Below are 13,927 nucleotides of genomic sequence, written 5' to 3'. Positions count from 1 at the left end.
CCATCTATCAAAGTGCTATCCATATGATCTTAGCAAATCATTCTACTTTAAAACACTTAATTTCCCACTGCCTATAAGGTAAACTCCAAACTTTTTGGTATCCTACATAAACAAGAGGCTCTGTCTTTCCAAACACATTTCCTGGTCTCATATCAGACTATTTTCAGTTACTTAAGTATAGAATCACATCTCCAAAATCCTCCAAAGCTTACTCCTCTATGAAAAACAGTCCTTACCCTTTATTCTTTAAACAATAAACTCAAAACATCTTCCTGGCTCCTTTTAAGTGGGTACTTCTCTTCTCTGCTCCCTAAAATATGCTGTGAGTACCTCAATTTTAGGAGTTATCAATTACTATTTGTATACATGTTCATATACTCCAAAGAACTATAAATTCTCTGAAGGCAGAAATTATATCTTATTCCTTTTGTTTGTATTCTCTGTATCTGGCAAACAATAGACACAAAATAACTGCTGAACGGACAGCTATCATAATAGTTAAGATTAAAAAACCAAGTTCTTGTATTACCCATCCCGATCCCCCCTCCCAGCTCCCTCTCTACCCGATCTCTCTGAGTCTTCCCAGTGCACCAGGCCCGAGCACTTGTCTCATGCATCCAACCTGGGCTGGTGATCTGTTTCACCATAGATAATATACATGTTTCGATGATGTTCTCTCGAAACATCCCACCCTCCCCTTCTCCCACAGAGTCCAAAAGTCTGTTCTGTACATCTGTACAAACCCACTACAATATTGTAAAGTAATTAGCCTCCAACTAATAAAAATAAATAAAAATAAATAAAAATAAAAAATAAAAGAAAGAAAAAAAAAAAGCCAAGTTCTTAAGCTTTGCCTAAATAAAACAAATTCTGACTTTCAGTGATCAAATTAGAAGATACGCCATGATTTAGCATTTTTTCTTTATTATTTTCCTTAACTAAAAATCTTTTTCTCAGCTGGTTTTCTGTGGACAGTTAAGCCAATTTTCATGTCTGTTAAGAATTTCATGTCTGTCAAAGCTGTAAGAATTTTATATGCCCACATTTCCCTATTATTTCCTATTCATTCTTTAACCTCCTGAGGAAAAAAAACCCTGTTGGTAAATCAAGACACATTTTTACCCACTTAACTAAAGAGTAACTGTGAAGAAGAGAGATACCAAGGTACAGATCAATTAACAAAAGAATTTAAATTAGACTTGTGATAGAATGAAGAATACACGGGATCGCTGTCTCTGATTCCTGGCACAAAACTTCAAAAAAAAATCTTGGAATTTCCTGATAATAGTGTCTTTGCTATGTCTAAGAGGTGACTTAAGGTGAACCCTAAGCTTCCTTCAGCATGGAGGCTGGTCGTTAGAGACCAACCACAAGATTAGACAGTTGAAACTCTGGGTAAGCCCAACCTGCAGAGGATGGAGGTGGATTAGAGACTGAATGCAAACACATGGTCAATGATTTAATCAATCATGCCTATATAATGAAATCCCAATAAAAATTCTGAATCCATAGGCCTTGTGAAGTTTCTTGGTTGGCGAACATAATGATCTACCGGAAGGATGACACACCCATGTTCTAGAAAGAGGGTATGGGAACTCTGTGTCCCCTTCTCCACACCAGCTATTGCCCTATTCATCTCTTCAATTCCAGATCTGTATCCTTTATAATAAAACTGCAATTGTAATTTCAGTGGTTTCAGTGAGTCCTGTGAGCCATTTCACCAAATTATCAAAACTGAGGCCTTAGGACTTTCCTGGTGGTCCAGTGGTTAAGAATCTGTCTGCCAATGCAGGGGACATAGGTTTGATTCCAGATCCAGGCAGATCCCACATGCTATGGAGCAGCTAAGTCCCTGCACCACGACCACTGAAGCCTAAGCACTCTAGAGCCCGGGAGCTGCAACAAGAGAAGCCACTGCAATAAGAAGTCTGCATACTGCAACTAGAGAGTAGCCCCCAATCACAGCAACTAGAGAAAGCCCAAGTGCAGTAATGAAGACCCAACGTAGCCAAAAATAAAATAAATAACTCATTTCAGGTGTTTTTTTTTTTTTTTTTTTTTTAAATGAAGGGTTGTGGTAAGACCTAAACTTGTGGCAGATAGGGCAGAAGTGTGGGTAGATTGGTGACACTGAAACTTGCAGCTGGCATCTTAAGTGGGGGCAGTCTTCAAAAAAAAATCTTTGCTCTTAACTTGTAGGGTCTTCTCTAACTCAAGGTGATTAGTATCAGAATTGATATAAATTAAAGGAAACCTAGTTGGTGACAGAGAATTGATCAGATTGTGAGATTGTCCAACTCTCACATCCATACATGACTACTGGAAAAACCATAGCATTGACTAGATGGACCTTAGTTGGCAAAGTAATGTCTCTGCTTTTTAATATGCTATCTAGGTTGGTCATAGCTTTTCTTCCAAGTAGCAAGCGTTTTTAATTTCATGGCTGCAGTCACCATATGCAGTGATTTCGGAGCCCAAAAATATAATAAAGTTTCTCACTGTTTCTGCTGTTTCCCTATCTATTTGCCATGAAGTGATGGGACCAGATGACATGATCTTAGTTTTCTGAATGTTGAGTTTTAAGACAGCTTTTTCACTCTTCACAGAGGTCTTAATATGTTTTTATTTTTTTAAAGGAAGGAAATAAGACAGCTTCTTATTCATTAAGCAGATATTTCTGCATATGTTACATTTCCCTGCTATCTCAGTCCCTAAGGTCCCTGAAGCCAGATGTGGATCCATCCTTTCCACTCTAACCCCAATAAATGGCCTATCGTGTGACTTAATTGTCCATGAAGGTGATATACTTGACATATTCAACAAACTAACCTGCCGTTTCACTTCACTTTCACCTCAATTTCCCCACTTGTTATAAGCGTCTTCTCACAACTCTTAAATTAGGGGTCACAGCTTTAATATCCCTTGGAGCTAGATAAACCACTTAAATAGTTGAACTGGGTTAGATAAAACACACATCAGGAAACTGTCAAGACTGAGGCAAATTGAAGACTGCATGCCCCGACTAAAGACCTGGGGAGAGGGAAGAGGTTGCCATTATTGAGACCCAACCTTAATGTCATCCAGGAAATACGGATTAAGTGTTGTCAGATGTTCTGATTTCTTTTCAAAGAAAAGTAGAACTCTGAACAGTTATGTGAAACCTCCAGATTTTAAAATTTCAGCATTAAAAAAAAAAAAAACTACAGAAATCACCACAATGGGTCATATACAAACCAAAGGTCGATGGTTTTTAACCACTATTTTAAATAATTAAATTGTTCAAAGATACCAAGGCGCTCTTTTTTTCTCACTCTGTATTCTCTGTAGGGAAATCTTTCTCTCATGATGACATGCCGATAAACAGATCAGAGGATTCACAGGTATATAGTCTGTTTTGTTACAGTGTTTCTACAGCATGAAACAGCTCCAGAATGACAAAGAAGTTGTATGAGTACATACATGATTTTTCAAAGTACATTAATGTTTTGAAACACAGGATTAGCAGACTATATGAAGACTATATGAACACAAACTAAATGCAGTAAACTGTTGAGCAATGTAGTTTTGTTCAGAATGTCCATGCATCCTTTTGGGAACAACTGGTCACAGATATTCCTAAAAATGCTTATTGTATGTTTCCCTCAATCTTAATGCAAAAGAAACAAATAAGGACAATAAACCAGAACCAACTATCTGGCATCAATTTATATTTGTGATAGACACTGGGCTTCCCTGGTGGCTCAGACCTCAGAATCTGTCTGCAATGTGGAAGACTTGGGTTCGATCCCTGGGTTGGGAAGATCCCCTGGCAGAGGGCATGGCAACCCACTCCAATATTCTTGCCTGGAGAATTCCATGGACAGAGGAGCCTGGTGGGCTACAATCCATGTGGTCACAAATAGTTGGACATGACTGAGTGACTAACATGTTAACTACATTAAGCAGCTTTAACCCTTCTTTATATCTGCTTCTATCAGGCTACTTTCATCTTTCTTAAAAGTCCTATGTTTATTGTAGTATTTCATTACTTACTGAACAATTTAACACATATTTTTACCTGCTGCTGGTATTTTCCAGAATTATTGCTTTTCTTAGTGCTCTGTTTACAAAGTTTAATAGGTTTTGAGAGTCTGTTCCAAAGTGTATCATTTCCAGATACCCCTTTATCTTTAGTGAATAATATCACCAACGTTTTTCAAAACCTCAGAGTGAAATGCCCTTATCTCTAGCCCAAACATCTCTCTTGAGCTGTAGAACTAGATACCCAAATGCCCACTCAACATCACCATTTGAATTTTATAAAGGCATTTCAAGGTTTATAAATATTAAAAAGCAAACCTGTGCTCTCTCAAAATTCCTCCTCTTCCAGTCTACTCTGTATCAGGACAATGCACGAACCTCTCAAATATTCATGAAGGAGTTTGCCAACACCCTTGTCTAAATACCATTTTATGTAGGCTACTGCAATTGTCCACTGATTGGTTTCCCTATAACTATTTTTACATTTACAATTCAGTGTTCACACATGAGCTAGAATGATCTTCAAAAATGCAAATCTAAAATAAAAACTTGCTTTTTTTTGCTTTGGTTTTTATAAAATCAAAACCTTTAACATACACCCTGGCTTCTTTCTTTCACAACTCTCTCACCATTCTGTTTGTATTCCCTCTCCTACCACAATGAACCTTCTGACCTCTATCTACCCTACTTCTTCTAATGTCTAAGCTCCTTAACATTTTAAGATCTTCAAATGTGCTCTTCACTCAATTCTCAGCTTGAAAAGCTTGGTGGTTTCATATCCCTTAACATCAAATTTTCATCCCTGGCCTATAACTAATTACTCCATCTAAAATAGGTACTCCTCTCCCCTTATTTACTCTAATGTTGTTACATTAATTGACAGCATTTTTTAAATTAATTATGCCATTATTTGTGTGTTTACCACTCTACAGTTTGTCCTCTCTCACCAAGCTGAAAGTTAATGAGGCAAGGTATCAAGTCTTTACCCTCTACTATATAAAAGTGACTGGAAGAATGCTAGATGTTTTGCAATTCAATTAATAAATGAATGAACGAATAGATGAATAAGGGGAATTCTGTTCACCTAGATAACTACTGTTCATCCTTCATTCAAGTAAGAGTCTAGGGTCACTTTCTCAGGGAAGGCTTCCTGAGTTAGGCCCCCATTTCAAACTTACATAGAACCCTGAACTTTCTTAAAAAAATACATATATATATGTGTGTGTGTGTATTTATAAACTGTCGCAATTTTTATGACATTTAATTTGTAGCTTTTATTGTTTATTACCTATCTCCTCCAATATTAAGTTCAATTAGAACAATGAACCTGTGTGCCTTATTCCCTATTACATTACAAAGGTCCACAAAGTACAACATCTGGCAGACAGCAGATGCTCATTAGCTGCTGTTGATTAATTTTTATCAAAAAAGATGTTGAATGAACCTAGAGTTTAGGATTTTTTTCCTCATTACACTATTAAAAACTAAAGAACACTCAGCTTCTCTATCAAGGTAACTTCTATTTTTCAAAAGTTCACAAATAATTAAACTTAGGAATAAAAACTCTTCTCTTTGAGGGCTTTATCATTCTCTCTAATGCACAAGCTTTTAATCTTTTGGAGGAATAATATTAACATCTGTGTGTTTACTATGTGCAAATCATTTTAATAAACACTATAATCACACCGCTTCTAATAATAACACTACTAATTCCATTTTATAGAAGAGATATTGAGGCTTAGAGGGTTTACCTGGAGAATCTGATCAAACGTATGGATATTCTCCTGAAAAATACACACAAGCATACATATACATAGGGCTTCCCTGGTGGCTCAGATGGTAAAGGATAGCCTGCAATGCAGGAGACCTGGGGTTCAATCCCTGGACTGGGAAGATCCCCTGGAGAAGGGAATGGCTATCCACTCCAGCATTCTTGCCTGGAGAATCCCATAGACAGAGGAGCCTGGCAGGCTATAGTCCACAGGGTTGCAAAGAGTCGGACATGACTTAAGCACAGCACACACAGCAGAACATACACATAACTTTACTTACAACATCAGAAGTTTCATGAACTTTCTGGAGTTAATTTATCAACTGGCAAAGTTGAGATCTTTGATAAAAAACTCCTGACTTAGAGATATCTTATAGATGAATAGGCAATGCTTCCTTTTTCTTGTTTTCTATATTCTTTTCAATTCTCAAGACACTTTTTAGACATTACAAATGCATTATCTAAATTTGCTTCATGTCATTTTACTCAACTAAAGCAGCTTTTATGAAGATATCTAAAGGTACTCTGAAAAATGAAGTCCTGCTAAGTATTCAGTTAAATTTTACAAACTTGATTATTTTGTTTTTGGCCATACTGCATGGCTTGTTACAGTGATTGAACCTGGGTCCACAGCAGTGAAAGCATAGAGTCCTAACCATTGGATCCCAGGGAATGCCCGAAAATTCATAGTTTTGAATGCTCAGATTTTTATTATGAGACGTACAGACTTAACAACATATTCTTCGTATAACATAGAAACACTTATAAATTGAATTAGTATATATTAAAAATCCTGCAAAGTTATTAACAGATAGCCACAACACTGTAAATCAATTATACTTAAAAGGAAAAAGAAAAAAAAACAAACAACAGTATATATTAAAAATCCTGCAATGCTGTTAACAGAGAGCCACAACATTGTAAAGCCGTATCTCCCTAAAGAAACTGTAACGGCCTTTTTGCATAAGAAAGCAACTTTTCCTGACTTCCAAAAGTTGAGTACTATCTCGTTTTAATAATGATCTCTCTTCTCAAAATTAAAATTAACTCAAAAGACATGCCTTATCTTACTTCTCACATCTACTGAAAACAAAATGGTGGAAGATAACATTTCAAAATACATTTATAAAAACAAAAACATTAGAGCTATTCAAAGCTCATGTACATGTACCAGGCAACCAGTAGGCAAAATACACCATTTCTCTAACACAAACAACAGGCAACAAAATAAACCTCTTACCTGTTAAGGTCTGTACTGCCCTTTCGCTGGAAGGCAGTGGTTCCTTTCTGTGAGGCCGATTTAGTGAAGTGTCCTGTGCAGAAAACAGTCCAGGGCTGTCAGTTAATTTCTTCCGGCCACTGGAGTTAGGGTTTGAAACTCTGCAGCTCCCTATTGCACTTGTGAAAAGGTTTGTGTGTTCATCACTGCTGGCTGGATCAGAGTTGGGAGTGAATCCTCCAAGGGATAAACTTGGAGAACTTTCTGAACAGTCAATCTGTAAAGGTGTCTGCAATCCCAAGGCCAATGGACTAGATTCTGAAGGCTCTCGGTGAACCCACTGTTCTTCTCTGTTTATTAAACTTTTTGAAGGAGAGAGATGAGGGCAGGACATATGACACCGGTGCTTTTCCTTATGTTTATAACGTTCTCCAACAGTGTCCTTTCCAAATCGATAGCGCTTCAAGGATTCTAGGACAGATCTGGAAGAGCCAGCGTCCATGGAAACCTGTGGCTGCTCAGAAGAACGATGTTCTCTGTGTTTGTGACGGTGCCTGTGTTTGTGCTCAACCATCCAACCATAGGCCATCTCAGGTGGGACGCTAGGGTAAGTACTCATGGAAAGGAGGGGAGTCCTGCTGGTTGTAAGAAAGGCCTCCTGTCGAAGTAACTTATGCTTTTTCTTATGGTATTTGGTGGGATTGAGAAGTAAATGACCAGCATGCATATAGGAAGGAGGTGGAAGTGGAGTGGTGAAAGAAGGAGATGGAGGAGGTGGATAAAGAGTGGGGGGATACCTTCCATAGTAACCTAATCCTATGGGAGCAGCTGTAAGGGGTGAGGGAGAGTAAGGCATGCCATAAGAAGGATAGAATCCAGTACTAGAGAGAGGAAAACTAAGGCTGTGCATAAAAGGCATTTCAGCCATTGCCTCCCTCATCTTAGGGGGTCTCCCTCTCTTCTTTTTTAAGTCAGGTTTTCGAATGTAGTGCAAAGGGTCTAAGGGGAAAGAAGGATGTGTATAGAAACTATTAAAGTTGATCCGAAAAATAGTTGGCAGGAGGTCTCGGGGAATAAAATGATGACTTCGATGAGTGATTCGAATTTCACTTAGGCGACTTATTAATTCCTCCAGATCTGCAATGAAGTCTGGATCCTGTCTATTTCGGAGTTGGGGGTATTTCTTTTTCCGTTTTCGTTTTTGCCTTTTCATCTTGTCATAGCTGAGGTAATCATGATTCCTGCGCTTGCATTTATGTTTATGTTTTTCTTTAAGACTGCTTAGGACTGTAGAGGTTTCAGGGGGAATCAGAGAAACATGCTCAAAAGAATGCCTCCTCTTTTTTTGCCCACAAAATTTCTCTGCCCGGTCTGATGTGCTGTTATTATCTGTTCCAATTCCACTATCACTGGGAATGGTTTCATCACTATGAGACTCACTAATAGGCGAAGGAGTAGCTTCTTTCAGAGATGTGAGTTCACTCAAGTGTGAAGGAGAATTTGGCAACAAAGTAGGAGGAGATAACCGCCTCCTCCCCTTTGAGGCCTTCTTCATTGCAAGAGTCTGAATCATACTGCCCTGTCTGGAGTGTAAATGCAAATATGGCACTGAACTGGGTTCAACAAAGCCTGCATCACTACTTACAGGGCTCTGACCTCCACTAGTCCCAGAAGACTGAGAGCAAATAGGTGATGGAAGAATCTCAGAACTACTAGCAGATGAAGGCAGCAAAGGGGGAAGAATCTGTCCTAATGCTGATCCAGCTGCCTGCTGAGCTGTTTGTTCAAGAACAGCAAGGCTGGTAGGGCTACCAGAAAGAATGCCATTTAAGACAGTTTTTGGTTTTCGACCTCTCCTCTTTCCTATGTAAATGGTTCCTTTCTTGCTGACATTTATCTGTTGGCCCAATTTAGAGCCAAACGTAGCGGCAAGACTTGACACTGTATTATGGAGTTTGGATTGCACTTTCCCTTTATTACTTGATTCTACAGAGCTTGAAAGAATTTGATTCAACAGTTTCTTTCTCTTTAAAGTCTTCATTTTATTTATTTTGCGGATAATTGTTTTCATTAATTGTCCATTGTTTCTCTTGGTAATTTTTTTATCTGGTTCCATCTCAAGGTCACTCATACTACAGACAGTTGGCCTATGACTGTCATCTAGATCATCTGGATCTTGAAGTTGATCCTCACTCTCAAAGAAATCACTGCTACTTCTATGGTTATCACTTTCAGATTCAAGCTTGCTTGGACTTTCAGTGGCAACAAATGGAGCCACGGATAGCACAGGTGGCTTCATCTTGACTGGTGACCTCATTTGCCTCTTGGGTCTGCCTCTCTTTTTAGGAAAAGGAGACACAGACAGACTCTGTTTGAAAGAAGGAATTTCAATTTCTGGCTGTAAAATTGGGGGTTCTTGTTCTTCCTTAGACTGCAAAGAAAAGACTTTGGAAGCAGGGATTTTTAAAGTTCTTTTAGGTGGGCCCTCCAGTTGAGGCATCTCCTTAGACTTAGGTCTTCCTCTTTTGGGCTTATAAATATCAGACAAAAGGTCACTAGAGACACACATACTAGAGGATAGTTTGTGAGTAGCAAAAGACTTATGAGATGGTTTTTCACTATCAGTTAAGAGAGCAAGAGGAGGAGTTGTAGATTTGCTCAACTTTGGCAATCGGCGTTTAAGGAAGTCATGATCTACAAATGAAGATGGTCCAATGTTTTTCATAAACTTTGCTGGCTCGGAATTACTATTTGATAGTGAACTACATGTAACATTTTTAAAAAGTTCTGATCTTTCTAATTCTAGCCCTTTTGGAGACCGGCATGTGCTTCTTGCCACCACTTTAGTCCACCGAGGTTTTCTTCCTTTCCTTTTTTTTAAGGGTTTGGACTGCAAAGGAGTGCTTAGGCTTTCAGCAACTTGGCAGTGTTTGTCAGATGCAGATACTGCACCAAGTTTTAGAAAGGGTTTGTTACTAAATAAACTAGTGAAGTTAACCACTGAAGGGGTAATTGTATGAATACTGGATTCAGAAGTCAAACTTGGCTTTTTTCCCAGAGAAGAGTTTATTCTTGAAATATCTATATGTGTAGATTTAGAATCATTTAGCTCTTTATCAATCCCTTTACATTCAATATTCATGCTATGACCCATAGACCTGTGACCAATGTTCAGATGGGTACCTTCAGAAGTAAATTGGTTCTTTCCAACAGATTCAGAAATTTCTTCCATTAGTTCTGTGGTAGGACTTAAAAGTAACGGATTAGGAGTCATCTGTGAAGAAGTTTCAGGGGGACTTCTGGTTAAAGGATTAACAGACACAGTAGGTGATGGGGAAGGGAGATTGCTTTCTCCTACTGCACTAAAAGGGGATTTTGCTGTAGATGCATCAGAAGCAACTCCCATTTGAAAGTCTGGAGAAGTGCAATATACAGGAGGTTGCTTTTCATGCTTTGAGGTTTCATAAGACCCCCTTTCACTGGATGAGAAACTGTCTTGCTGAATACATGTTCCTTCATTAAACATTTCTTTCTCCAAATTAATGATTTCCTTTCGAACTGAGAACTTATCCAATATGCTTTCTTTACTCTGCCGTGTGACAGTCTTCTCAAAAGTTTTGCTGGTGGCACTGTCTTTCAGGGATTCAGAAAGTTCCTGACTTTCATGACTACTGATGTTTGTACTACAAGAAGCCTTAAGTGGTTCCTGAGTGGGGAGCAGTGCTTCCGCTTTAAGGTTTATGGCATCTTTATTGACCAATCCTGTCATAGGACAACTCACTAGTTTCTTCCCAATGTCCTTATTAACTAATCCCATTGTTGAATTTGCTACAATCTTCTTTGCACAGTCCTTGGCCACTAGGCCAACAGTTGAACCCAATTTCTTGCCCAAGTCTTTGTTAACTAGTCCAACCACAGTGCCGAGTCCCAGTTTCTTCCCAGGCTCCTTACTCACTAAACCTGGAACAATGCCAATTCCCAGCTTCTTTCCTGTGTCTTTGCTCAGCAGTCCTACTGTAGTGATAGTCCCTGGCTTTTTGCCTAAGTCTTTATTAATGAAAACTGCTGTAGTGCCAGTTCCTAGTTTTTTCACAGAGTCCTTATTGACCAATCCTACTGTTGCATTAAACACTGGCTTTTTCCCAGGATCTTTAGTTACCAACCCAACCGCTGTGCTGATAGTTGGTTTTTTTATTAAGTCTTTATGTATTATTCCAGCTACAGAGCCAACACCTGCTTTCCTGATCAAATCCTTGCTAACCAATCCTGCAGTAGTGCCAGTTCCTAACTTCTTCAGTTTTGTCTTGGAAGACTTGGAGGGAGGACAAGTTGCAATGAGCTGTGCCAACTTCTCCGTTACACTTGTTCCTCCATTAAGTAATGCCCTGTCCTTTAAATCAGGATCCCGGCTACCAATAAGAGTAGATGATGTTGCATTAATGTAATCTGTCATTTCTGAGTGTGCTGGAGAAAGCTTCTTAGACAAAGGATTGTTTTCTCCCTGTGAATGAAGATGGATGGTTTCTTCAGACTGGCATTCAATGGCTGCAACATCACCTGATTTCTTGTACAACTTTGAAGGATCCTAAAATTTGAATAAGAAAAGGGTTTCAGAGACAGTAAACCTTATATACCATTTTAGATTAGCATTACAATAGAACTAGATGATCACACATCAGATATAAGATAGGCAGTAGTGCTTTTTAAAAAAAAACCTACCTAACTTATGTTACACTAATGTCACAGTATGTTAGTTCCTCTACTACTATATCAGAGGCTATCAAGATGCAATCTTTCTCAACTTTCAACCACATGAACATATATACTACCGAAAATATCCCTGATATTTTTTTACATTATTTTAAAAAGGCAAATTAACAGTTTACTTTCACCTAACTTTAGATGGACTAAATATACATTACCATATGAATTAGTTTTTGAAAAGATAAATATTGTTAGCAACAATATCCCATGGTCCTCATTCAAAACAATGGTTCACTGCTTATCTCTTTAATTGATTTAAATGATTTCAAACCAATACAGGTCAATCTCTGACTTAACTTTCACTCCTTTAACACATTCTTTATTATAATCTTGAATGAACAGTCAAGTTCTCTCTTCATGTGAGAAGAAAAGACAATATAATCATGTTTTCTTTAGAATGTGTTTTTATATAAAATCTTAAGAGTTGGAAGCAACTTTTAAATCATAATATACATTGATATAAAAGTCATGAATCCTCACTATATACTTTACAAATGAATTTATCACTTCACACAACAATATGCTTTACTTTTGGACAACGAAGATTATTTTCATGTTTCAGCAAAGATTTTTTAGAATTGAGGTATAACTGACAAATGAAAGACTTGAGGAAAGGTAAAGACATACTGTGTGTGTGGCTAGGAAGACATAAAGATGACAATTTTCCCTAAGCAAATTTATAGATTTAATATGATCCTAATAAAACATCAAACAAGAGTCTCTTAGGAATAAGAAAAATTACTAACATTCATTAGGAAAAATATATAAGCAAGAATACCGAGCAAAATCTAAAAAGAAGGGGATAACTGTATCAAATGTTAACTTTTTTTTAAGCCTCTATCACAAAAATAGTATAGTGCACGAAAAGACAAAAGATCCAATGGACCAGGATAGAAAACTCAAAATCGAATTCATGCATATATGGAAAAGTGCTGTATAAAAAAAATGATATAATTCTATAGCTAGAAAAGTACCACACATTAATTAATTCCTATGCCCACTTTTAGGACAGAAGACACAGTGGCACACCCAAGACACACTGGCAAAAATCTAATGTTTGCAAAACGCTAAAAATGTAACACTATTTTAATAGCAAAATCTGAAAATAAGTCTACAGGGGGCTGGCTAAATAAATCAAAATATATTATACAATGGAGTGTCAAAAAACGGGGGGAAAAAAGGAAATATCGATACACAGCTATTGAATGATCTAGAATATGTATTATTAAAGGGAAAAGCAACAATTTCAACAGTTGTTATAAGAAAACCTTCTGTATAAGAAAGGGATAAAGGAATGTGGCTATATTAATATGTACATATCTGGTTAAAAATGGAAGAATAAACTAAAATTGAATGAAAATAGTAATCTATGAGGGGAGAAATACAATATGACCAATATTTGACTAACTCAGAATTAAGAGAACTATCTTGTTTTGGACTGGACTCTCATAATTTTGCCCAAAAGGAAACTGGCTTTGTTGACAGTCTCATATACAACTGAATTATATAAAGTTTATAATTAAAGAAGCACATTTTCTTTCCATCTTATTAAAAAAACCATATTCCTATTTTGTACTTTTACAGTTACTTTTTAAAACTTAAAAATTAAAGGCTTAATAAAAGGCTTTATTAAGTATTTTTAAATATATTTGTATCCGAAAATGCTATAGCTTACCTTTAAAAATCTGTTATGAACAAACTATGACTATGCACAGATAATGTTCACAAACAAGACTGAAAGGACACAGAATAAGAATAAAACTATGTACTCTATAACTCTATTTATACTGACTATTAAGTTCACAAAGAGGTACAACTAATTATGATAATAAAAGTCAGGAAAATGATTACCCTTCCTGTGGGGTAGCAATGAGAAAGAAGCATAAGATCTTAGTGGGTGCTGGTAAAGTTTTATTTGTTAAACTGAATACTGGTTACAAGGGGTGGCTGAATTTCTGAAAATTCACTGAGTTGTTACACTTACATTTATGTTACACCTCAATAAGATATTTTAAAAATTCTGCCTAAAAGAAAAATAAAAAAACCCAGTTCTCGTAAACTGCTAAAAGACTATATTGAAATCTGGTTTTTCACCTTTGTCAGAAATAAATGTCTCAGATTAATTAAAATCATCCTAAACTAGTTAGTATTTC

General features: G+C 37.1%; 1 protein-coding gene across 6 annotated transcripts in view; it reads right to left on the bottom strand.

The window, feature by feature from the left end:
• The window catches only part of ASH1L (ASH1 like histone lysine methyltransferase), a 201,321-nt gene that overhangs the window by 127,792 nt on the left and 59,602 nt on the right, over positions 1-13,927 (bottom strand). For all 6 annotated transcript variants that reach the window (XM_065902482.1, XM_065902468.1, XM_065902492.1 and 3 more), the window contains one exon: positions 7,032-11,595. In XM_065902482.1, coding sequence (XP_065758554.1) covers positions 7,032-11,595 — 4,564 coding nt within the window. The remainder of the gene's footprint in view (positions 1-7,031; positions 11,596-13,927) is intronic.

This window comes from Muntiacus reevesi, chromosome 1, assembly GCF_963930625.1.
Source record: "Muntiacus reevesi chromosome 1, mMunRee1.1, whole genome shotgun sequence".
In the NCBI taxonomy this organism is placed as follows: Eukaryota; Metazoa; Chordata; class Mammalia; order Artiodactyla; family Cervidae; genus Muntiacus; species Muntiacus reevesi.
The sequence above is the reverse complement of the archived record's forward strand: the minus strand, read 5'-3'. Positions and strand labels throughout refer to the sequence as shown.